Source organism: Silurus aristotelis (genome assembly GCF_946808225.1).
Source record: "Silurus aristotelis genome assembly, chromosome: 21".
Taxonomy (NCBI): domain Eukaryota; kingdom Metazoa; phylum Chordata; class Actinopteri; order Siluriformes; family Siluridae; genus Silurus; species Silurus aristotelis.
The window spans coordinates 6,177,861-6,203,629 of record NC_139594.1 but is presented as its reverse complement, the minus strand read 5'-3'; the positions used below and the strand labels follow the sequence as shown (position 1 = coordinate 6,203,629).

At 36.4% G+C, this 25,769-nt stretch overlaps 7 protein-coding genes across 7 annotated transcripts; 4 read left to right on the top strand and 3 right to left on the bottom strand.

Moving 5' to 3' along the window:
- Nucleotides 1-256: 256 nt before the first annotated feature.
- LOC310716626 (hemoglobin embryonic subunit alpha-like) lies at nucleotides 257-921 on the top strand. Its single transcript, XM_083523907.1, has 3 exons — nucleotides 257-353; nucleotides 445-652; nucleotides 752-921. The coding sequence occupies exons 1-3, from the start codon at nucleotides 259-261 to the stop codon at nucleotides 878-880; spliced, it is 432 nt and encodes a 143-aa protein (XP_083380033.1). The 5' UTR covers nucleotides 257-258; the 3' UTR covers nucleotides 881-921.
- Nucleotides 922-3,213: 2,292 nt separating this feature from the next.
- LOC310716647 (hemoglobin embryonic subunit alpha-like) lies at nucleotides 3,214-4,248 on the bottom strand. Its single transcript, XM_083523926.1, has 3 exons — nucleotides 3,758-4,248; nucleotides 3,459-3,666; nucleotides 3,214-3,362 (listed from the first exon to the last, which is right to left on the bottom strand). The coding sequence occupies exons 1-3, from the start codon at nucleotides 3,916-3,918 to the stop codon at nucleotides 3,234-3,236; spliced, it is 498 nt and encodes a 165-aa protein (XP_083380052.1). The 5' UTR covers nucleotides 3,919-4,248; the 3' UTR covers nucleotides 3,214-3,233.
- Nucleotides 4,249-4,392: 144 nt separating this feature from the next.
- LOC310716648 (hemoglobin subunit beta-2-like) lies at nucleotides 4,393-5,345 on the top strand. Its single transcript, XM_083523927.1, has 3 exons — nucleotides 4,393-4,654; nucleotides 4,742-4,964; nucleotides 5,118-5,345. Exons 1-3 carry the CDS (start codon nucleotides 4,563-4,565, stop codon nucleotides 5,244-5,246), a joined length of 444 nt encoding a protein of 147 aa, XP_083380053.1. The 5' UTR covers nucleotides 4,393-4,562; the 3' UTR covers nucleotides 5,247-5,345.
- Nucleotides 5,346-10,235: 4,890 nt separating this feature from the next.
- LOC310716646 (hemoglobin embryonic subunit alpha-like) lies at nucleotides 10,236-10,937 on the bottom strand (the record flags this gene model as incomplete). Its single annotated transcript, XM_083523925.1, has 3 exons — nucleotides 10,236-10,447; nucleotides 10,544-10,751; nucleotides 10,843-10,937. 3 exons carry the CDS (start codon nucleotides 10,935-10,937, stop codon nucleotides 10,319-10,321), a joined length of 432 nt encoding a protein of 143 aa, XP_083380051.1. The 3' UTR covers nucleotides 10,236-10,318.
- A 377-nt stretch (nucleotides 10,938-11,314) lies between these two features.
- On the top strand, nucleotides 11,315-12,343 carry LOC310716645 (hemoglobin subunit beta-2-like). Its single transcript, XM_083523924.1, has 3 exons — nucleotides 11,315-11,738; nucleotides 11,826-12,048; nucleotides 12,187-12,343. Exons 1-3 carry the CDS (start codon nucleotides 11,647-11,649, stop codon nucleotides 12,313-12,315), a joined length of 444 nt encoding a protein of 147 aa, XP_083380050.1. The 5' UTR covers nucleotides 11,315-11,646; the 3' UTR covers nucleotides 12,316-12,343.
- A 5,292-nt stretch (nucleotides 12,344-17,635) lies between these two features.
- LOC310716761 (hemoglobin embryonic subunit alpha-like) lies at nucleotides 17,636-19,168 on the bottom strand. The gene is made up of 3 exons (XM_083524175.1): nucleotides 18,214-19,168; nucleotides 17,918-18,125; nucleotides 17,636-17,792 (listed from the first exon to the last, which is right to left on the bottom strand). Exons 1-3 carry the CDS (start codon nucleotides 18,306-18,308, stop codon nucleotides 17,664-17,666), a joined length of 432 nt encoding a protein of 143 aa, XP_083380301.1. The 5' UTR covers nucleotides 18,309-19,168; the 3' UTR covers nucleotides 17,636-17,663.
- Nucleotides 19,169-19,241: 73 nt separating this feature from the next.
- On the top strand, nucleotides 19,242-20,607 carry LOC310716756 (hemoglobin subunit beta-2-like). Its single transcript, XM_083524165.1, has 3 exons — nucleotides 19,242-19,894; nucleotides 19,982-20,204; nucleotides 20,339-20,607. Exons 1-3 carry the CDS (start codon nucleotides 19,803-19,805, stop codon nucleotides 20,465-20,467), a joined length of 444 nt encoding a protein of 147 aa, XP_083380291.1. The 5' UTR covers nucleotides 19,242-19,802; the 3' UTR covers nucleotides 20,468-20,607.
- Nucleotides 20,608-25,769: the final 5,162 nt, after the last annotated feature.

Here is a 25,769-nt window from a genome sequence, read left to right as displayed (position 1 = left end):
ACATCTAATTTTGTGCGTTTTAGTTAAATTGTGTAAAATGAAATAGTTAAGTTGAATCAGCACTTTGTTTATCAGGTGTGAATGTTATCTAACACAGTCAGGAGACCAGCTGTCTAATCTGTCATCTGTGAAAGGAGTCTAAATTGTTAAGTTTTTGAGGAGGGTCTGGGGTGTGCCATCTTCATGTCCTTGTATAAAAAGGTGATTGTTTTTTTTAAAAAGTTTACAGAAAGTCTTAGTCAAGACCACTCTGAAACCATGAGTCTCTCTGCCAAGGACAAAGCTGCCATCAAAGCCTTCTGGGACAAGATCTCCCCAAAGGCTGAGGAAATCGGTAGCCAGGCTCTGTACAGGTAGGTGCTTTAGAACTTTCTATTTTTGCCCTTCATTTCAATTCATTTTCCCTTTTTATATGATTAACTTTCCCCCAATGTGCCTACACAGGATGCTGACTGTTTACCCTCAGACCAAAACCTACTTTACCCATTGGACGGACATGAGCTTCAACTCTGCCCAGTTGAAGAAGCACGGAAAGACTGTAATGTCTGGTGTGGAAGTGGCTGTCAACAAAATCGATGATCTGACCAGCGGGATGCTCAGCCTAAGCGAGCTGCACGCTTACCAGCTGCGTGTTGATCCAGCCAACTTCAAGGCAGGTTCATCTTAATGCTCTGTAATAATTCAATCCTGTTTTACCTGTAAGTAGATCCTGTGCCACAACATGCTTGAATTTTGTTGTTTCTTCTTCTAGATCCTCTCACACAATTTGCTTGTGGTTCTGGCCATCCTGTTCCCCACTGACTTTACTCCTGACGTACACGTGTCTATGGATAAGTTTCTTGCTGCAGTGTCCCTGGCCCTCTCCGAGAAGTACAGATAAACCCCTCTGCAGAGACCAGAACAGAGACCACCACACGCACAATCTCTTTTTCAGAGCTTGTAAATGTCCCTGAATGCATTGAATAAAAGTTTTACTCAACTACATTTTGTACAAACAAAATAAAGAAGGTTTAATAAAAAACATAAAATCTCTTGGTAAATGAAATATATTTAATTTGAGCATTATATAGCTAAATTTAGCAAATTAATTCAAGGTATGTATTCAGTATTAATATACCATGAACACATTTCTTACAGCATTACTAAAGCCTATTTCCAATTGTAAGAGAGCAACTAGTATAGGGATTTATCACACGCCTTCGGAAAGAGGGAACTGATAATATAAAAATACTAAATGTCTTTCTGGAGGCTAATGTGAGTCTCTACTTACATTCAAATCTGTTCAAGGTGCACTATAGGGCCTAGTATTTCTGTACACTTGACCATCACATTCACCAATCAGCCTTCCTCAAACTGTTGCAACAAACTTGGACGCAGATGGGATTATTCATGCAATTATGTAGTAAACAACAACAAAAAAATTAGATATTTTAAAATTTAGATTCTCCAGAGTTGTTGCATTTAGCTTTGATGCCAGCTTGGTACAATCATGGCATTCTTTCTTCAGATTTACAAGGTATTCACCTGGCTCAGTTAATTACAGAGAAAAGTAATCCCTAATTTATTTAAGAATTAAAGGTCAGCCAGTCAAAAAAATCTCAAGTACATTTTCCAAAACCGTCAAACTATACGATGAAACAGACTCTCATGAGGCACTGTCTCAGGAAAGGAAGAGTAAGAGCTCTGTATAGAATATATAGAAGATATTTGTTCAAATGACCAGAAACTGCAGATTTACATAAATGCTTCAAGTTTAAGTGGCAGATATAATCAACATTTACTGTTCAAAGGACTACTGTTATACTGTATGCGGCATCTTCTTCTTTCCGCTGCTCCCACTAGGGGTCGCCATAGTGGATCATCCATCTCCATACTACTCTGTCCTCTACATCTGTTTCTTTAAAACCTTGTTCACTTGTTTTGCGTTAAAATCACCAGATAATCATACTGGACATTTCTGAGATTGAAAACTTGATTTCTATTTTTATCATGTTGTGTTTGGTTCCAATAGTTTTAAACTTGAAAACTTGGACTTACAACTTGAAGATTCTAAGTTTTAAACTCGGAAATTCTATCCCATAGTGACACTAATACGCAGTTGAAGTGCGCAGATACAAACGCATGTAAACGTTTTTAGAATATAAACAGATCATCCAAATCCAAATCTTAAACGCAATCCAGGCAAGGGTCGGGCAAATGGCAAACAACAATGCGAGGGCAAAGCCGTGCCACAAACGACTCAGTAATTACTACTCAAAGACATACGACGTTTTGGAGACAAGGTGAGGAAGGTGAGATTGAGATGGTTTGGACATGTGCAGAGGAGGGACATGGGGTATATCAGTAGGAGAATGCTGAGGATGGAGACACCAGGAAGGAGGAAAAGAGGAAGACCAAGGAGAAGGTTTATGGATGTGGTGAGGGAAGACATGCAGGTAGTTGGGTTCAAAGAGGCAGATGTAGGGGGGAGGGGGGCGTGCAGAACAGATGAAAAGTCGGAGTGGAGACATGAATGAATGAATCAAAGAAAACATGCGTGAAACGTAAACAAAACAAAAGTACTTAAAAAAAAAAACACGTAGATGCATGAAGTGGGGAATCCCTGACAGATTGTAGTATCAAGCAACATAAAATTCAAAAATAGTGAAGTGGTTTAAATACTTTCTAAATACACTGTATGATTTATCTTTGGGGGTAAAGATTGTTGTGACAATTTTCTTATGGAAATTTTACAAAAACATGTTTTTAATATTAGTATAAATCTACTTAGTTTTGAGTGAGCCCATTATTATTATTATGTACAGCTCAATCTGTAGTCATGAAACTGATGCAAAAAAGCTATCATTGATAACCACATTATTTACGATTGAGTTAATGTTTTTGTGTCAGACCCTGACAGCACAAGGTTTATCTACAAACTGAGTAAAGGGTGTGCAGTGACGGTGAGAACCAGTTGTTAAATTTCTTTTTTAATATCATTATTATTTAGTTTAACATATGATATTCGTGTTTAATAAAGATTATTAGCCTTATATATTAGTTTACTGTTCCCCTGAACGAACATTATTAACTATTTTAAATTGTGAGTCTTATGTAATCAAATTAAATATAAACGTTGAAAGAAGACAGTGATATTTTCAGCAACAGACCAAAAGTATTTTTTGAAATTATTTTTATTTAGATCAGACAAAACAGTAACAAGCGCTGAAAATTTTTGAGTGCGTCTGATTGGTTTATCTGTACTTCTCGGAGAGGGCCAGGGACACTGCAGCAAGAAACTTATCCATAGACACGTGTACGTCAGGAGTAAAGTCAGTGGGGAACAGGATGGCCAGAACCACAAGCAAATTGTGTGAGAGGATCTAGAAGAAGAAACAAAAATCAAGCATGTTGTGGCACAGGATCTACTTACAGGTAAAACAGGATTGAATTATTACAGAGCATTAAGATGAACCTGCCTTGAAGTTGGCTGGATCAACACGCAGCTGGTTAGCGTGCAGCTCGCTTAGGCTGAGCATCCCGCTGGTCAGATCATCGATTTTGTTGACAGCCACTTCCACACCAGACATTACAGTCTTTCCGTGCTTCTTCAACTGAGCAGAGTTGAAGCTCATGTCCGTCCAATGGGTAAAGTAGGTTTTGGTCTGAGGGTAAACAGTCAGCATCCTGTATAGGCACATTGGGGGAAAGTTAATCATATAAAAAGGGAAAATGAATCGAAATGAAGAGCAAAAAGAGAAAGTTCTAAAGCACCTACCTGTACAGAGCCTGGCTACCGATTTCCTCAGCCTTTGGGGAGATCTTGTCCCAGAAGGCTTTGATGGCAGCTTTGTCTTTGGAAGAGAGACTCATGGTTTCAGAGTGGTCTTGACTTCTGTAAACTGCTTCAAAACGAATCACTCTTTTATACAAGGGCATGAAGTTGGCACACCCCAGACCCTCCTCAAAATATAACAACTCAGACTCCTTTCACAGATGAAGATTAGACAGCACGTCTACTGACTGTGATAGATAACATTCACGCCTGACAGGAAACAAGTGCTGATTCGACAAAAACATTTGCACATAACATTATTGAATGTTTTGAAATGTTTTAAATGAACAGTTTCATTTTCTACAGATTTACACGCACGTTGCTTTTACATATTCATCATTATTCCATCATTAATAAACTATATAAATATGCAGTTACATTAATTACAAATGCCAATAAAAATGTTTCAGCCAAAGTCATTAGGGGAATCTTTCAAACTTCTTAAATGTACATTTTCAGAACATTTCTGAGCGAAAACTTGGCAAATAATAAAGAGCTTACCGAATAAAAGTATTTTTTCATCTTAATAAAGAACTCAATAATATATTCTTGAATAATTTCTATGAATGGAGTATAAGAGACGAGCACTTATCTGATTTAAACACCCATAACTGAACCCATCCCAAAATGTGTGTCTATCTCCCGGGTTTGGGAGGAGCAGTGAAATGCTTATAAAAGCTGGAGATCAGGACTGTTTGTGTCTGAGTCCTCGTTTACCAGAACATCAGAAACCCCCAAAAGCAGCATCATGGTTGAGTGGACAGATTTCGAGCGCACTACCATCCAGAACATCTTTTCCAAGATCGATCATAGTGCAGTCGGTCACCAGGCACTGACAAGGTAGATTTCAAATCATCACCTTTAACATTTATTTTCTTACTTGTTCTAAATGTGAAACTTATTGTTTCTTTTGAATGTGTCTCTCAGATGTTTGGTGGTGTATCCATGGACCCAGAGGTATTTTGCTAAATTTGGAAACTTGTACAACGCCGCTGCGATCATGGGAAATCCCAATGTTGCTGCACACGGCTTGACGGTGATGCGTGGTCTGGAGAACGCAGTGAAGAACCTGGACAACATTAAAGGCACTTTCTCCGAGTTGAGTGTGCTGCACTCTGAAAAACTGCACGTGGATCCTGATAACTTCAGGGTGCGTCTTTTTTTATTGATTTATAAGAGACAGTGAATAATTTGTATTATAATTTATCTATAGATATATACATGATTATGTATTATATATCATATATAAATCTATCTAGAACTTATCCTGTGTTTATTCTTCATCCTCTGCTTCCTCCTATAGCTGCTGGCTGACTGCATTACCATTGTAGTTGGCGCTACTCTGGGTAGCAGCTTCACTGCTGAAGTGCAGGCAGCTCTGCATAAGTTCCTGGCGGTCATCGTCTCCGCACTCGTCCAACAGTACCATTAAATACTGAATGTGAGACCAGAGAGAAATTCTGAGAAGTTTCTGCGTTTAAGTGGAAGTTTGTCTGTTAAAGAAAATAAAAGTTTAATACTCAGTACTCAGTCATGTCTTGTGTTTCTTATTAAACCTTTTACTGTGCACACGGAACGTATTCACAGCGCTTCACTTTACTGCGGTAAAACCAGCCGCACTTTTTGTATTGCGCGTCTAATCGTGCACTTACGGTATAGGTGGTGGGCGTGGTCAAAATAGATGTAAAGACGCTTAAAAAAAATAAAAAATAAAATCCCAATTAATTTTACAAATCTCAGTGCATTTTCAATCATGTTCCACATTCAAACCATCATAAAACATTTTCCTAAATAGGTTTGTTCAATCTTTTAAATAATTCTTATTTACAGTGTCCCTGTCTATTAGTCTATTAAATTCCAACTCATTTTACTGTGGAGTTTTTGAAGAAAAGTAAAGGAAAAATTCCTCGAAACCTCAGAGCATTTTAACTATGTTCCATATTCAAACACTCATTACACATTTTCCTTTATAGGTTTGCTCATTCTTTTAAATAATGCTTATTTACAGTGTCCCTGTCTCTGTCTGTCTCTGTCTGTCTCTGTCTTTAGAGTGAATGTGGAACATGATTGAAAATGCATTGATGTTTGTAGTGATTGTGCCTTTACTTTTCTCAATAACTGTAAATTAATATGACTTAAAATGTAATACTTTAATAGACAAGCACACTGTAAATAAGAATAATTTGAAAGATTGAGCAAACCTATAAAGAAAAATGCTTTATGAGTGTATGAATATGGAACATGATTGAAAATGCACCTGAGGTTTAGAGTGAATTTGCCTTTACTTTTCTCCAAAAACTCCACAGTAAAATGAGTTGACATTTAATACAGTAATAGACAAGGACACTCTAAATATGACCTTTTTGAAAGAATGGGCAAATCTAAAAAAAAAAAAATGTTTTAGGAGAGTTTGAATATGGTGATTCAAATGCACTGATTTTTATGTCTCTTAAACATTGTACATTGTACTTAAACATTGTGAATTCAGTGATAGTCAGGGTCACTTTATTGTATAGTCTAAAACACCATACAGTGAAGATGTTTTAAGATTTTAAGAGTGTTTTAATATGGTTTGAAAATATTGCATGGCACGGAAGGTTCTCCTGCTTAAACCAGCACATGTCCAGGCATGTCTTAAGTTTGCCAATGACCATTTGGATGATCCAGAGGAGTCATGGGAGAAAGTCATGTGTTCAGATGAGACCAAAATAGAACTTTTGGGTCATAATTCCACTAAACGTGTTTGGAGGAAGAGGAATGATGAGTACCATCCCAAGAACACCATCCCTACTGTGAAGCATGGGGATGGTAGCATCATGCTTTGGGGGTATTTTTCTGCACATGGGACAGGGCGACTGCACTGTATTAAGGAGAGGATGACCGGGGCCATGTATTGTGAGATTTTGGGGAACAACCTCCTTCCCTCAGTTAGAGCATTGAAGATGGGTCGAGGCTGGGTCTTCCAACATGACAATGACCCGAAGCACACAGACAGTATAACCAAGGAGTGGCTCTGTAAGAAGCATATCAAGGTTCTGGCGTGGCCTAGCCAGTCTCCAGACCTAAACCCAATAGAGAATCTTTGGAGGGAGCTCAAACTCCGTGTTTCTCAGCGACAGGCCAGAAACCTGACTGATCTAGAGAAGATCCTGGTGAAAAACTACAGGAAACGTTTGACCTCTGTAATTGCAAACAAAGGCCACTGTACCAAATATTAACATTGACTTTCTCAGGTGTTCAAATACTTATTTGCAGCTGTATCATACAAATAAATAGTTTAAAAAATCATACATTGTGGTTTCTGGATTTTTTTTTTTTAGATTATGTCTCTCACAGTGGACATGCACCTACGATGACAATTTCAGACCCCTCCATGATTTCTAAGTGGGAGAACTTGCAAAATAGCAGGGTGTTCAAATACTTATTTTCCTCACTGTGTATATATATATATATATATATATATATATATATATATATATATATATATATATACCACAAACAAGAAATTTTATTATTTGTTCTTTGATAAATAAAAAAAAAAAACAATGTATTGCTATTTTATGTATTTTTGTTTTTGTTTTTATAACGGAAACGCCTTTATGAAGCGTCTTTAAATCTATAAAGACCACCTATACCGTACCATAAGTGTACGATTAGACGTGCAACACAAAAAAGTGCGGCTGGTTTAACCGTGTATTTTCCACATTTTGTTATGTTACACTGTATGTAATGTGTGTCTCTAATTAACAACCAACAGATCAGGTATATAAAATTATTCCATCACAGTTTAGTAGTGAGGACTTTATGAATTTCTTTACTGGAAACATTTAAATTATTAGAAACTACTCCAAATGTCCAACCTCTGACATCTCCTGATCCAATCTCACCTAAAACTCCAGAATTAAAATGCTTTACAAGTATAGGACAGGAAGAGCTGTATGATGTTATTACCAAAGCCAAATCAACAACATGTCTGTTAGATCCCATTCCAACTACATCTCTCTGTTTTTCTAGATCTTAGTGCTGCATTAAACACTATAGAAAATGACTTTATCCTGGATCACTTACAGAATTACATTGGAATTTAGATGGTTAAGATGGTTTAAATCCTACCTGTCTGATCATTACCATTTTGTAGATTTAAATAGAGAACTATTCAGGTTAATGCAAGTAAACTATGGGGTACCACAAGGTTGAGTTCTAGGACCCCTGCTTTTCACAATATACATGCTTCCCTTGAGAAATATTATTAGAAGACATGGTATTAGCTTTAACTGCTATGCTGATGATACCCAGCTATATATCTCATAAAAACCAGATGATACAGTTTAATTGACTCGGTTAACTGAGTGTGTTGGAGAATTTAAAGATTGGATGACGCGTAACTTTCTATTGTTAAAATCGGATATTACAAAAACGACCTTCTTCCACCTTAGAAATATTGCTAAGCTAAGAAACATTTTGTCTATATCTGATGCAGAGAAGCTTGTCTACTCATTCATGACCACCAGACTGGACTATTGTAATGCATTACTAGCTGAATGCCCTGCTTCATTAATAGACAAGCTACGGTTAGTCCAGAATGCAGCAGCCAGTGTTCTCACAAGGTCGAGAAAATATCACCATATAACCCCAATCTCATCATCCCTACACTGGCTACATGTTAAGTTTCGAAATTCACTAAAAAATTTGTTACTTATCTACAAAGCCCCAATAAATTGCCACAAATTGCCACAACAAAACTGGCAAAATAAGGAGTTCAACAACACTGTTCCTACTAAAACTGAACTTGAGTTTTTCTGCTGTATTTATTGATGCACTGGCAAAAAAAGATCAACAAATTGTTGATCTTTTGGCAGTTGATTAAACTGAATTTGCCAAATAAATGGTTTATATATATATATATATATATATATATATATATATATATATATATATATATATATATATATATATATATATATATATATATATATATATATATATATACAGGTAGTCGTCAACTCACGACCATTCGACTTTACTACTACCATCGCTAGCCGCGGCATACGACAGTGCGTACCAGCTTCTGGCATCATTTCACAGTACTGTACATATAGCCTACTCTACTTACGACCAAATATATATGTATGTATTTATGTATGTATGTATCTATGTATATGCATGACCCAGCCCCTCTGTCAAATTTTAGAACCCATTGTAAAATCATAGACAATCACAATAATACAATTATGCATCTTAAACATTTGTCTGTGTAATTGAACATTATAGCATTTATATATTTAAAGACTTCCAAGCAACATACATAACTGAACTATCACTAAAGTTACAGAGGATTTTTGGAACAAGCAGTGTATATAAACAGCAAAAATAAAAATAATAATAATTACAGTTAAACACAGACCCTTTCTACTTTTACCAAATGCAGTATGTAGCTACTTGTAAAAACATACAATATGTGGCCAAAAATATTGCCAATATTGAAATTATATTATGAATTTGTGGTAAATATTTCACACTCATCCTTTAATAGTTCCCAAATTACAAAAAAAATGTTTTACTCTTTTTACATAACTTTTAAAGTTCTGTGAATTAGTTCACATCAATTTATAATTTAAAAACATTTTCCTTACTGCTGCTAAATTTCACTTCAGAATTGTAGATTTTTTACAAAACATGGAGCGTGAACAAAACATGAGCGTATTTAAAAAAAAAAAAAAAAAAAAAAACAATATATATATATATATATATATATATATATATATATATATATATATATATATATATATATATATATATATATTAATATATTGTATTATTTTTTTAAATATAAATTAAAATATAAAATATTTTTGCAGGATTGGGCTGAAGCTGGACTGAAATATCCGACCCGTGAAGGTCTCTAGTTAATGAGCTGAAAACGGTGCGAAATTAAAAGGAAAAATATTGATCATGTCACCAAACAGATTCAAACTAAAGTAACGAGCCTCATTTGAAAATATAGGAAGTTAGAAATGACAAATATTCGCGTAAAAAAATTAATAATGGAAGTAAAAAGATACCAAAAATAAATAGTGAAGTAACTTCTTAAGTATAGAAACTATTTGGAAGTCATTACTTCTTATCTCTGGTGTGAGTAAAGTGAAGCTGAAGGCTTCTGCATGTGAGCAATGATTGTAAAGGAGTAAAAATCTGTTGTTTAATTTATGCATTAACATCATTATCATGGAGTTAAATGTTTCTTCCTGTTTTATAAAGATCTGTTTAGTCTTATATGTTCCTTTATTTTTCCCCTCAGCGGACATTATTCACTTTTTAAAGTCTAATATAAACACACATTAATACTTAAACACAGAGTTATAAAGAAGACGCACATACAGTGTTATTTTTAAATTACAGACCAAAAATCTTTTGGCTTTTATTTAAAGCAGTCAGGGACATTTACAAGCTCTGAGAAAGAGATTGTGCGTGTGGTGGTCTCTGTTCTGGTCTCTGCAGAGGGGTTTATCTGTACTTCTCGGAGAGGGCCAGGGACACTGCAGCAAGAAACTTATCCATAGACACGTGTACGTCAGGAGTAAAGTCAGTGGGGAACAGGATGGCCAGAACCACAAGCAAATTGTGTGAGAGGATCTAGAAGAAGAAACAAAAATCAAGCATGTTGTGGCACAGGATCTACTTACAGGTAAAACAGGATTGAATTATTACAGAGCATTAAGATGAACCTGCCTTGAAGTTGGCTGGATCAACACGCAGCTGGTAAGCGTGCAGCTCGCTTAGGCTGAGCATCCCGCTGGTCAGATCATCGATTTTGTTGACAGCCACTTCCACACCAGACATTACAGTCTTTCCGTGCTTCTTCAACTGGGCAGAGTTGAAGCTCATGTCCGTCCAATGGGTAAAGTAGGTTTTGGTCTGAGGGTAAACAGTCAGCATCCTGTGTAGGCACATTGGGGGAAAGTTAATTATATAAAAAGGGAAAATGAATCGAAATAAGGAGCAAAAAGAGAAAGTTCTAAAGCACCTACCTGTACAGAGCCTGGCTACCGATTTCCTCAGCCTTTGGGGAGATCTTGTCCCAGAAGGCTTTGATGGCAGCTTTGTCTTTGGAAGAGAGACTCATGGTTTCAGAGTGGTCTTGACTTCTGTAAACTGCTTCAAAACGAATCACTCTTTTATACAAGGGCATGAAGTTGGCACACCCCAGACCCTCCTCAAAATATAACAACTCAGACTTCTTTCACAGATGAAGATTAGACAGCACGTCTACTGACTGTGATAGATAACATTCACGCCTGACAGGAAACAAGTGCTGATTCGACAAAAACATTTGCACATAACATTATTGAATGTTTTGAAATGTTTTAAATGAACAGTTTTATTTTCTACAGATTTACACGCACGTTGCTTTTACATATTCATCATTATTCCATCATTAATAAACTATATAAATATGCAGTTACATTAATTACAAATGCCAATAAAAATGTTTCAGCCAAAGTCATTAGGGGAATCTTTCAAACTTCTTAAATGTACATTTTCAGAACATTTCTGAGCGAAAACTTGGCAAAAATACAGAGTTTACCGAATAAAAGTCTATTTTCATCTTAATAAAGAACTCAATAATATATTCTTGAATGATTTCTATGAATGGAGTATAAGAGACGAGCACTTATCTGATTTAAACACCCATAACTGAACCCATCCCAAAATGTGTGTCTATCTCCCGGGTTTGGGAGGAGCAGTGAAATGCTTATAAAAGCTGGAGATCAGGACTGTTTGTGTCTGAGTCCTCGTTTACCAGAACATCAGAAACCCCCAAAAGCAGCATCATGGTTGAGTGGACAGATTTCGAGCGCACTACCATCCAGAACATCTTTTCCAAGATCGATCATAGTGCAGTCGGTCACCAGGCACTGACAAGGTAGATTTCAAATCATCACCTTTAACATTTATTTTCTTACTTGTTCTAAATGTGAAACTTATTGTTTCTTTTGAATGTGTCTCTCAGATGTTTGGTGGTGTATCCATGGACCCAGAGGTATTTTGCTAAATTTGGAAACTTGTACAACGCCGCTGCGATCATGGGAAATCCCAATGTTGCTGCACACGGCTTGACGGTGATGCGTGGTCTGGAGAACGCAGTGAAGAACCTGGACAACATTAAAGGCACTTTCTCCGAGTTGAGTGTGCTGCACTCTGAAAAACTGCACGTGGATCCTGATAACTTCAGGGTGCGTCTTATTTTTTTTTAGTAATTAATAAGACATTACTTTTGGTAGTTAATTAAATGTTGATTAATGAGCTTATACTGGTTATCTTTTCTGTTACTTATCCTGTGTTTATTCTTCATCCTCTGCTTCCTCCTATAGCTGCTGGCTGACTGCATTACCATTGTAGTTGGCGCTACTCTGGGTAGCAGCTTCACTGCTGAAGTGCAGGCAGCTCTGCATAAGTTCCTGGCGGTCATCGTCTCCGCACTCGTCCAACAGTACCATTAAATACTGAATGTGAGACCAGAGAGAAATTCTGAGACGTTTCTGCGTTTAAGTGGAAGTTGATTAAACCAATAAATGTTTAATAATCATTTCTGTCATGTGTTGTGGTTCTTAATACAATCTTTTATTCGAAAATAGACGATTACATCACACTGTAAAATTTTATAGATTCAGTTTACCAATTGTCTCATTTTTTGCAACATAACAATGAAATGTAAGTTAAATTAGTTATCAGCTGAAAGCAAAAAAACCCCCAAAAAACTCTTGCCTAGTCACATAACTAAAAAATATAAAGTCAGTTTTAATTAGTACATTTTAGTTAATAGTCTTAAAAGTTTACCAATGTTAACTAAGATGGCAATATTTTAGCAGTGTTATATTTTCTACCGCAAGATATTACTATTCTCAATATTTACTATTATATGGGTTTAATCCTCCATTTAAATCTAAGAAAAATAAAGTAAATAAATGCAATCGGTTCCCTTCCTAAAAATCTCTTTTAAATAAACTTATCATGTTTTTAGTGCTGATTAAAAAATGCTTTGAACACACGTTTTCATTCATAAATACATTAAGGACATCACATTAATATAATTATGCATAAACATTTGCCTGTGTAATTAAACAGTATAAGTCTGATTCATTTAAAGACTTCCTGATTAAAGCTTTTTGCTGCCAACAATCACCATAAATGACTGAATCATTAGGTTTACAGAGCATCTTGGAACATTCACTGTATACAAACAGCAGAAAATACATAAATAGAACACAGACCCTTTCTACTTTTACCCAATTACTAGTGTTTTCTTCTATAACTTTTTTAGTTTTAGCTATAACTTTTTTATTTAAAAAAGTACCTAAACTTTCTGTATATCTTATAAATTCCTGTGATGTTGATATTATCATTATAGCCTCCTTCATACATGTTGTATTTACCGAATAAATCAAATATAATCATACAATTACAATTGAAGTAGTTAACTATTCTTCCTGCTCAGTAGTTTGTCTCTTTCACTTCCAATGTTGATTTGATTATATAGTGACTAATATGAATTATTCCTAGGGCCTTCATTTGTGCGGAACAGGGCCTGCCCAAGCCTGTTCCAACTCGACAATGCCCCTCTACACAAGACCAGCTGCATGAAGATATAGTTTACATGGGTTAGAGTCGAAGATCTTGAGTGGCCTGCTATATAGTCCTGACCTTCTGATCACATTTGAGATGAATTGGAATGCTGGGAAAGCACATACTATTCTTATGGCCAGGTGTCAACAAATCTTTGTCTTATTGATCTCATTAACTCATTGAAACTATTGTATATTTTACATTTGTCAATTTAAACTAAGAATATCAGCAACCTTAAAAGTAAACAGATCAGCATTCAACTCAGAAAGAAAAGAGATCAACATTCAGCTTACAGATGATTTTAAAAGGTTTATTTGACTGCTTACATTTTGTAAATTAATTTCTGTAAATGTGCAACTCAAAGCTAAAAATTTTTTATTTACTGCTGTTTAAAATTTACCAGTGTTTTTGCAAATGCTCCTAAAACTTCAGTCTGGAATTGCTGTCAGTGTTCTGTTCAAGTTTTTCCACACCAAATGTGCAGCTGCACTGATGTACTGCACCAGGCTTAGTTCTATGCATGGCTAATATTGATGCTGTAGCATATAAAGACATTGTATACTTAAATGTGCTTCCAAGTTTGTGTCATCAGTTTGAGTAAGGAGCACCAGTGGGTGTGGTTGGCAAGTATACAGAAACGCATGGCTATATAGTGGACAGCCACAATTCTAGAAATGTTTGGATTCTGTGTAAAAAGTACATAAAATAGAATGATTTGCAAATATCATGAACCCATATGTTTTTCACAAAAGAACATAGAAAACATATGCCACACCAAACTGAGGCAGTAATTGAAGCAAAAGGAACCCCTACCAAGTATTAAGTACATATACAGCAAATGAACATATTTTCCAGAAGAATTCACTAAACATTTTTTAAAAATTTTTGAGATTGGTGGGTTTTTGTTAAATGTGAACCAAAAGCATCATAAAATATATCAGTCTGTGTGTGATGAATCCATGTAATATTTCACTTTTTCTAATGAATTAATAAAATAAATCAACTTTTCAATGCTATTCTAATTAACTGAGATGCACCTGTATGTCTGTCCTTTTTGTACCCCTGTTGTCTGGCCTTTTCGGAAATGCAGGTGCCGGTTTCTTCATTCGGTCATTATAGGCGACAAAATTGTCTGTAGTTGATTCCCCCCAGGGGAATAGCAATAACTTCTCTTCGGCATATACAGTCACCCATAATCATCCACTCCTGCTAATAACCTGCTTTTACTACCGGTTCGAACGCGTCGTGTGGACAGGTAGATTGGGCACCTCTAAATACCCCCACGTAGACGTTTCTCTGTTTAGACACACTGTTAGAGGTGAGTGCCACCTGATGTACTTTTGAGCCAACACGTTCTCAATCCCAACTCGTCAAATATGGACGTTTGGTCAGGATCCCTTGGAGTCACATTTTGACGCACTGGCTACCCTGCCACTTTGATATCAGACAGCAAGTGAATTTTAAAATCAAAAATCAGTTTTAGGGATAGAAAATGTGAAAAGAAAAAAACATGGATTGAGTAGCCCTGCCATAATTAATTTTTAGCAAGCTATTCTTTCTTATTCTTATTTAACCTAGTCTTGACCCCATACATAACACAAAATGGACTGCAGTCTAATTACCCAACACGTCAAAATTTAACGCCGCAGGTTCCGGTTTAGAGATCTACAGAAGTCTGTGGGACTCCCTGCAGAAGTCTGTGGGAATCCCTACAGAAGTCTGTGGGTATCCTTACAGAAGTCTCCAGGGAATCCCTACAAAAGTCTGTGAGAATCCCTGCAGAAGTCTGTGGGTATCCTTACAGAAGTCTGTGGGAATCCCTACAGAAGTCTGTGGAAATCCTTACAGAAGTCTGTGGGAATCCCTACAGAAGTCTGTGGAAATCCTTACAGAAGTCTGTGGGAATCCCTGCAGATGTATGTGGGTATCCTTACAGAAGTCTGTGGGAATCCCTACAGAAGTCTGTGAGAATCCCTGCAGAAGTCTGTGGGAATCCTTACAGAAGTCTGTGGGAATCCTTACAGACGTCTGTGGGAATCCTGACAGAAGTCTGTGGAAATCCTTACAGAAGTCTGTGGGAATCCCTGCAGAAGTCTGTGGGTATCCTTACACAAGTCTGTGGGAATCCCTACAGAAGTCTGTGAGAATCCCTGCAGAAGTCTGTGGGAATCCTTACAGAAGTCTGTGGGAATCCCTACAGAAGTCTGTGAGAATCCCTGCAGAAGTCTGTGGGAATCCTTACAGAAGTCTGTGGGAATCCTTACAGAAGTCTGTGGGAATCCCTACAGAAGTCTGTGGGTATCCTTACAGAAGTCTGTTGGAATCCCTACAGAAGTCTGTGAGAATCCCTGCAGAAGTCTGTGGGAATCCTTACAGAAGTCTGTGGGAATCCCTGCAGAAGTCTGTGGGAATCCCTGCATGTTGAAAAATGATGCCAAAGGGATACCCAGTGCGTCAAAATGTGACTCCAAGGGATCCGGACCAAACGTCCATATGTGACGAGTTGGGAAAGGGAACGTGTTGCTTGGGCAGGCTAGGTTCTACATACTTGGGGAAGTTGTTCTGATTTGTTCTTTGTATTGGCACCGTCACTGAGTCCACCTATTTCAAGCTCATTGACCCTGGTTGTTTGCTTCTTTCTTTTGTTTTGTTGTATATAGTCCTGTCACTTACGCATGTAAATTTGTATCATAAACTAGAAAGTAAAATGAAAGAAAAACTAAAACTGGGTCTCAGTTATGTCCTTTCTTCCAACATCCATCACAAAACACTTATACCTGCCTACCCTAGACTTCAAAAATGAACGTAACACATCTGAGAGCACAAAGATTCCAGGCATCCAATATTTCGACCTTCTTCCTTGCGCATAGAGACTTCCTAAGATTCTTGGAACATTTTAATGATAATATTTACTGTCGATTATGACATTTTTATTATTTGTAATTTTACGTTAAGGAACATTATTCTAAAACTGTTCGACAATTTGTAGACAGCTTTTCACAGATTGATTAAGCTCTGCCTGTCTTTACTTCTGAGAGACTCTTTAAGATGTTCTTTACCTCATCATGTTACTTAGTTGTAAAATGTTCTTCCACCTCTTCCCTGTTAGTACCACCTACTTTTCCAGCCTTTTGTTGCCTCTGTCACAACTTGTTTCAGACGTGTTACAATTTTACAATTTCTTAAAATGGTTTATTTTCTTAGTTTAAATATTGTATATGGGTCCTTTGTTCTATTGTGAATGAAATATGTAAATCATTGCATCCAGTATTAATGTAAATTGTAAACAGTGTCCCAACTTTTTTTGGACTTGTTGTTGTGCATTGAACAGATTTTAATATATTTCCAAAATCTCTAAAAACAAAGTATTAGACGATGAATAACTAAAGACTTACTGTAAGTGTGAACATGTTTTTGAAAGGTTGACCCGCATAGGCACTCAAAGATCTGTAATATGCTTTAATTTCAAGCTTTCTAAATTGTTTTTTATTATTTCAGTCAGATAAAAATGTATACATGGACACCACTTCATACATTTTATATGTTCAAAATTTTACAGTAAAAGTTTGCTTAATATTTGGTAATATTAAGCAAATTCATATTTTCAGTTGCCTTTTTCTGAAGGTTGATGATATGTCCCTTTACTAATTGCTGTTATTATTATTGTTGGAAATAATTTCATAGATATTGTGTTCATGATCTATTATTACACGATCAAGATTTACATACTTTCAATTAAATTTAAGAAAAATAACTAGTTAAATTTAGCTATATAAACCTTAATTCAAATGTACTAAATGTGAAAAGTGCAGTCACAATTATATTAAATTAATGTCACTGCAATATGTTTGTTATTTACTTAATTTTGTGGTTGTGGAAAGCTGAAGTAAGTAGACGTATGGTATTTGTGTTTTTATAAATATCTGTTTAGCCTTATATGTGGGTTTACATTTCCCCCCTCAACTCATATATTACCTTATTTTAATCCTGAATCTAATATAACACATTAAATACAGAGATTGAAAGAAGACGCACATACAGTGTTATTTTCATTTACAGACCAAACTTTTTTGGACTTTTATTTAGAGCAGTCAAGGACATTTACAAGCTCTGAGAGAAACATTATGTATGTGTGTGTGTGTGTGTGTGTGTGTGTGTGTGTGTGTGTGTGTGTGTGTGTGTGTGTGTGTGGTGGTGGTCTCTGTTCTGGTCTCTGCAGAGGGTTTTATCTGTACTTCTCGGAGAGGGCCAGGGACACTGCAGCAAGAAACTTATCCATAGCCACGTGTACGTCAGGAGTAAAGTCAGTGGGGAACAGGATGGCCAGAACCACAAGCAAATTGTGTGAGAGGATCTAGAAGAGAAAAATACATTGATTTATGTTGTGCATGTGCAAGCATGTTGTGGCACAAGATCACATGTAAAGCAGGATTGAATGTTTACAGCTAATAATTAGAGAAAGGATTTAAATGAACTTGCCTTGAAGTTGGCTGGATCAACACGCAGCTGGTAAGCGTGCAGCTCGCTTAGGCTGAGCATCCCGCTGGTCAGATCATCGATTTTGTTGACAGCCACTTCCACACCAGACATTACAGTCTTTCCGTGCTTCTTCAACTGGGCAGAGCCGAAGCTCATGTCCGTCCAATGGGTAAAGTAGGTTTTGGTCTGAGGGTAAACAGTCAGCATCCTGTGTAGGCACATTGGCCTTAATCATCAGTATTGGAAAAGAAATCGAAATGAAGATCATCAGGAAAAAAAATGACACAAACACTGACCTGTACAAAGCTTGACTACCGATTTCTTCAGCCATTGGGGAGGCTTTTACCCAGAAGGATTTGATGGCAGCTTTGTCCTTGGCAGAGAGACTCATGGTTTCGAAATAGTTTTGAAACAAACGTAAACTGCTTCAAAAAACGAACACCCTTTTATACAAGGACATGAATTCGGAACACCCCAGACCCTCCTCAAAAACGTAACAACTCCGAATCCTTTCACTGATGACAGATTAGACAGCGTTCCAGCTGTTTGTCATAGATAAAGTGTGTGAATAAACTGAACATTTACCCAAACTATTCCTAACATATATATAATTGGCTCAGAAAACACTATATGGATGTAAATTCTACGTTTATAGCCTGTTTTTAACCAAAACCACCACTGACAACAACAACCACAATAATAATATTAATAAAAATATTATTCGTTTTATTTTTCACTTAATTTTTTTTTTTTTTACAGTTGACTATAATTGAATGATCTAATTTAAAAACATGGAACAAATTATTTATTGTCATAAGGATGCAATTTTTCTTTTGTTAATTGCACAGTAAAATGCAATCATCCATTTTTTTATTTTCAATTCACATATTTACATTTTGCTACAATCCCACAGCTGCTTTTTAACTAACAAAGCAATGATTTAATGTTATCAGTTCAGTGCCATTTATTTTTCCTGGCATAGCAGCAGAATCTTGTGAAGACTGCCAAAAAAATGTTGGTATTTTAGTCTAAATACTTTATCAATGAATGGTTTACATGGGCGTAACCTCTAAAGATGTGCTGCTGTAACTTCTTCACTCACTACAGCTAAATATTGCACTGCCTTGCATCATTCCCTCTCATTCATGCAATATATTTAATTACCATCTCATATCATTCAAATTACGCAAAAGTGGAGGAAAAAAGTTTTATCATGTTCTAAGGACAAATCCTGTTATGAAGCAATTAGATTTTTTTGCAGTAACAAACACAAGCTCACGAAAATGTAATTTTTTTTTCCAAATAGTATTGCATGCATACATTACAAGTAATTAAGACCTGGACGATGTTCCCAGTTTGGTTATTTCCTTGCTTTCACAGATGCTTCCTAAAAATACACAAGATGCATAATTTATTGACCAAAAAATCTATAAATACATAAATACATCCTCCCAAAAAAAAAAGCTTAAGCATTGTTTTTCGCTACATAAGCCTGTGATAAACATTGGTTTTTCACCATAAGTTTTAGTTTGATTTGCTGAAAGCTCATTAACTAAGACATCAGTTTGTTCATTTATTAGTTCATTGCTAGATGCTACACTAATGTCAATGTCAAATGAAGGGCAACAGAATATGGCACTAATTTCCATTGACCAATCTGCCAAATATGACGTTTTGCGATATACCAGGACAACAAACGCTGTTAAAAGATAAAGTGACCATATCTAATCAAAATCTTTCAGACTTCAAGACTCAACACACCCCATTCAAAGTTTGTTGCTGGTCTTGGGAGGTGTGTCCAGATGTGTATATATAAGAGGCTTAAAAAGACAGAAATAGCAGAGCTCTTTCTTAATTAGAACACTGAAAACCCAAAAGCAGCATCATGGTTGAGTGGACAGATTTCGAGCGCACTACCATCCAGAACATCTTTTCCAAGATCGATCATAGTGCAGTCGGTCACCAGGCACTGACAAGGTAGATTTCAAATCATCACCTCTAACATGTATTTTCTTACTTGTTCTAAATGTGAAACTTATTGTTTCTTTTGAATGTGTCTCTCAGATGTTTGGTGGTGTATCCATGGACCCAGAGGTATTTCGCTAAATTTGGAAACTTGTACAACGCCGCTGCGATCATGGGAAATCCCAATGTTGCTGCACACGGCTTGACGGTGATGCGTGGTCTGGAGAACGCAGTGAAGAACCTGGACAACATTAAAGGCACTTTCTCCGAGTTGAGTGTGCTGCACTCTGAAAAACTGCACGTGGATCCTGATAACTTCAGGGTGCGTCTTATTTTTAGTCATTTATTAAACATTGCTGTTGGTAGTTAATTAATTGTTGATTAATGAGCCTATACTGGTTATCTTTTCTGTTACTTATCCTGTGGTGATTCTTCATCCTCTGTTTCCTCCTATAGCTGCTGGCTGACTGCATTACCATTGTAGTTGGCGCTACTCTGGGTAGCAGCTTCACTGCTGAAGTGCAGGCAGCTCTGCATAAGTTCCTGGCGGTCATCGTCTCCGCACTCGTCCAACAGTACCATTAAATACTGGAACTACTCCATACATGTGAAAACAAATAAATGTCTAAATTATAAAACCTTATTTGCGCAAATGTTTTTTGTTTCCACTCTTTTGCTACATTACTTCAGTTCATTGATGTGTAAGTGCATTGGTTTTGTGCTCAGCTCTTTAAACATCTTGCAACAGCAGATCACAGAGGTCTGAACTTTGATTTGGGCATTTTAATAATATTACATGGTCATGTATATCAATTCTGGTCCATCTTACGCTGAAAAGGTGAACACACATCACGTAGAACATCTTTATAAACTTTATCCTTAACAATCCAATAAATCAGTGGTCCCCAAACTTTTTGTGTTTTTTTTTTGTTCATTTTGCTCGCTTGGGGGTTTGAATTTTATCAAGAGTGAGTCATAGACAGATGTGGTGGAGAGAATCCGGTAATTTTCCAAAATAAAACATCATTCAGTATCAGATAATAAATAAAACGGAAATAATGTAAGTTATGTATTCTTTTTTGTGCGGCCCGGTACCAATTGACCCACGGGGTTGGGGACCACTGCTATATAGTACCTGGGCTCAACAGTGCAAAGTAATGGAGAGTGTGTTAGAGCAGTGAAGAAAAGAGTGCAGGCAGGGTGGAGTGGGTGAAGAAGAGTGATAGCAGCAGTGATTTGTGATAGAAGAGTATGAGACTGTGAGAGTGAAAGGAAACGTTTATAGGACTGTGGTGAGACCTGAGATGTTGTATGGTTTAGAAACAGTGGAATTAATAGAAGAATGCTGAAGATGGAGCTGCCCAAAAGGAGGAAAATAGGGAGGCCAAGGAGGAGGTTTATGGATGTGGTGAGGGAAGACATGCGGGTAGTTGGTGTTAAAGAGGCAGATGCAGAGGACAGGGGGGGTATGGAGACGGATGATCCGCTGTGGCGCCCCCTAATGGGAGAAGCTAAAAGAAAAAGAAGAACAATGTGTATCATAGCCAAAGTCAATAGCACACAGTCAAACTGGTGAATCAAGCTGCCTTTTTTTTGTATTAAATGTTCATCTGTTGTATTATTAAGTGCCAATTTCAAGCTTTGGGAGTTTGGCAAAAAAAGAAAAGTAGAAACGTAGAAATCTAGATTGCATAAAAAGGCAAACAAGGAAAAATGAAAAGAACATCATGTTATGTCAGAAGAGCATTTAAGTCGCAGGTCTCTTTGGAGAATGTGTAATATCTCATTTTTAATGGTAACTCATTGATAAAGATGTTGAACTACTGATTGAAAGATCATGAGATCGAAGTCCATCTCCATCAAACTACTGCTTCCTTGAGGTTTAAATCAACTTCTTACTTTCACCCTCAACTGCTCAGGTGTATAAATGAGATAATTAAAAGCCACTCTGTATAAGGGTTTTCTAAATTCCATAAGTGTAAATGTAAACTCTACATCTGGTGCCACCACTGAATCCAGTGCCAGTAGAAATGCTCTTTTGGAAAAGATCAACCTCACCCAGTGAAAATTATGCTATCTCTCTAGACCTCCTTTGGCTGTAGCAGAGCAAATGAATCCTTTGTGTGGAGTATTTGATTTGAATACACCCCTCTGTAGCATATGTTACATATCATCAAAAATGTTGCAGGTTTTAGAAAGTCTAGACTGTTACAAGGCTATACAGTTATTATCTGCTGAAAACAGACACTCATCATCTCGCTCCACCCTCTAGCAGGATCTACATTGGCCGGCTAAGTTCCCAGACATAGCTGTCATTTTTACATATGTGCATAAAGCAGGTTCAGCAACAGCAGTTGTGAAAAAACACTATCCTGAAAAGTACATTTCAAAATGCAATGCATAAAATATATTAAATGTGCTAACCTGTACACAATATGGCTAAAAATGTGTACATCTGACTTTTACTGTAGGGATTTGTGATCATTTAGTGATTATTTTCAACAAGGAGGTCTAGGGTGCAGTCAGTGTTCCAGTTCCTCACAAAGGTTTTCAGTATGGTTGAGGTCGGGGTTATGTGCAGGACACTCCAGTTAAACCTTAGCACACCATGGAGCTTGCTTTGTGCATAGAAGCATTGTAGTACTGCCACATGTTCGGGCCTATTAGTTCCAGTGTAAGAAAACTTGTAATGTTATAGCAAGCAAAGTGAAACAATGCATTAGAAGTTCTTCCATTCTTACAGGCTCAAAAGTAATTGGGCAGCTGACTAAGCTGGTGTTGAATCTGTGATGATCACAAATGTTGAGCTATTTTATAAGTTGCTCAGTAGCTCCTAGTTTTATAACCACAATGACTGTAGAAGACTGTAGAAGAAACATTACTTATAATCTTACACTCCAGTGCTCATGTTAGTTCTCACTCTCCAGTGTTCTGTATTGTTTAAAGACTATAATCACACTCTTGATGTCACCCAAATGAGGATGGGTTCCCCTTTTGAGTCTGGTTCCTCTTAAGGTTTCTTCCTCATTACACCTAAGGGAGTTTTTCCTCACCACAGTCGCCACGGCTGCTCATCAGGGATAAATATCTACATATGTGGTTTAAAGAGACGTTGATGAAAGTGAAGGAGGACATTATTAGGCTAATTAAAAAAACAAAACAGAACAGACCATTTGCTTTGTTCCAAATACTTATGGTCTTATTATTAATGTTAACAATGTTTTTTTTTTTTTTAAGAGTTAAATGGCTCGAATGTAAATTGCGCCACATGTCTGTGTAACTGTATAACTGTGTAAATGTTTTATACTTGCCAGTTTTTTTTTATTTTTATAAAGAAGAAAACTCAAGATTTAGACCAGTTTTCAAAAGCGACCCCTAGCGTAACAAAATAAAAAAAAACTTAGAAAAACCCGAAGAATGACCAAATTCTTACATCCACATAAAAAAAACATGATTTTAAACATGATACACACAGAGTAAGCAACTTTTGTTGTTTGAATGTGTATTTATTTCTCAAAAAAGGGAATCAACTATAACAAAGTGAGCATTTATTTATAAAGGTGGCAAAACCAATTACAAATGAAAAGTCAAAGGTGCTAAAAAAAAGACACATAGCTGTCACAGATTAATATATAAAGTAAGAGTTAGTGTAAATAAAACAAATACAAAAGATTACAAAACAAATGAACTCCTAAACTAGTTTGTATAATCAAGTGTGTATAAAAATGTAACTAGCCATCATATTACACAATGATTGCTATTCAACGACCGTGTATTAAAAGCTAAAAAGTGTATAGAAAAGCAATGAAACAATTCAACACGGCATATATTATACTTATTTCTAAAAATCTTATACAGCACATTGTTCATCGAAAGTTCAGAGCCTTATTTTTATTTTTTTACAATTTCTAGACCCACATAAGAACAGAAACGGATGAAGGAGCCCCATAATTTACAGTGACGATAATTTCAGCATCAAACTCCAACAGATACTTCCACAGCAGCTCATCCAGTCAATAGAAAACATTTCTGACCACGTTCCTTATACAAGTTAGTACCTTAATGCAGTCATAATACCTTTGTGTACAACCACTCATTGTATATACACACACACACACACACACACACACACACACACACACACACACACACACACACACACACACACACACACACACACAAACACAAACACACACAAACACTCACACAATTATAGTGGTTTTGGAAAACTCTGTATCTAAGCATCAGCTTATTTGTTGTGCCATATAGGGATGTTATTGTTTATAGTGTGACATACACATTCTAAAACTCTGGGTTTCATTTCTGAGACAAAAAGAACAGACTGAAATTGCATTATACAATTCTAGCTAGTGTACAGTAAGTCTCTATAACAATTTATAAACATGGACCACGTGCAATATCACTGATAGTTTTCACACAGAACAACGCTAGCGTGAGTCAGTATATTCTATTTGTGACTTTGCAATGTGTAGAAATGATTTAGTTATAAATGACTGCAAATAAAGAGAAAAATACAACAACAATAATCCAAGGCGCTTCTTCCCATGTGTAATACTGCCGTATGCTCATTGATCCAAGAATAAGCTGTGAGTCTACTGATAAAGCACTCACTGAAGGTGAAAGAATGAATCAATGATTTAATTCCAGCCAGAAAATTAATAATTCATGAGACTGTTTTCTAAATCAATTAAACAAACTGAGGAATAAATGACACAACTTAATACTGAAGTAGCTTTTCTTAAAAATGTTTGAGTAGAACAGAAAAAAACACTGCGTAATGAGTAATGCAAAATAGCTAAAGAACATGTTATGTGATCATGAAAATGATTTATTTAAACAGATTCATTTGCTTATTTAAAACGAATAATACCGCATTCGGAGTCAGAGAGCGTCAGCAAGATCAGTCTATGTAATGAAATTGATCAGACGTAGAAGCTTTGCGGCAGTGGAAAACAAAGGCCTCATTTATTGCATATTTTTAAGTGCATTTCTTTTGTCTCTGAATGTCGAGATGAAACTGACTGATCAAACGGATCAACATTACACTTTTCTTATAGTAAAATATAATGAATATGTAACTGGCTATACATCCAAGATCAAATCTTTTTTTTTATTTTTTTATATAGCCTTAAAGTGGCAACATTTGACATGATTGTGTATTTGTTTCAATAAGATTAAGGACGTTGACCTTGGTTTGTTGTTTAAAGAATATTACAGATCAGAGAGGTCAATGTGAGGACAATGTAAAATTCGGCTTTTTTAGTCTAAATTGAATGTTTCATAATGACATACATTATATTGTCCAATGGCTGTGGACACCTTACGATTATATTCACACAGGTTGTTTCTCCTCACTGGAACAAAGAGGCTCAAACTAGAGACCTGCACAGGATGGATTTTTCAGTCCGGCTCCCGCCCGCTCCCGCAAGGTTCTGTCCCCCTACCGCAAAAAAACTATTTTCTCTCCTGCACTATTGAAATTTCACTTTAGTAGTTTTATTTTCAATGCACTATTTTCAACTGCTTCTTCCTGCGACTCTGCCTTTTTCACTTGCTTCCCTTTTGAATATTAATAAAAAAAAAAAAGAAACAGAAAATAATCTGGAATCCCACTAATGATTTTATTCTCCTGCAACTTGCACTCATGAGTATCTTACCGCCCGCACCCGCATTCACACATCAAATCTCGTCCAGGTCTCTAGCTCAAACACTGTTCCAGCATGACCATGCTTCTGTCTACAAAACGAGCAAAATGAAGACATGGGTGATTAAAGTTTGGAGTAAAAGAACTCGAGTGTCCTGCACTGAGCTCTTATCTCAACCCTACTGAACAGCTTTGGGATGAAATGGAACACTGACCCAGGAA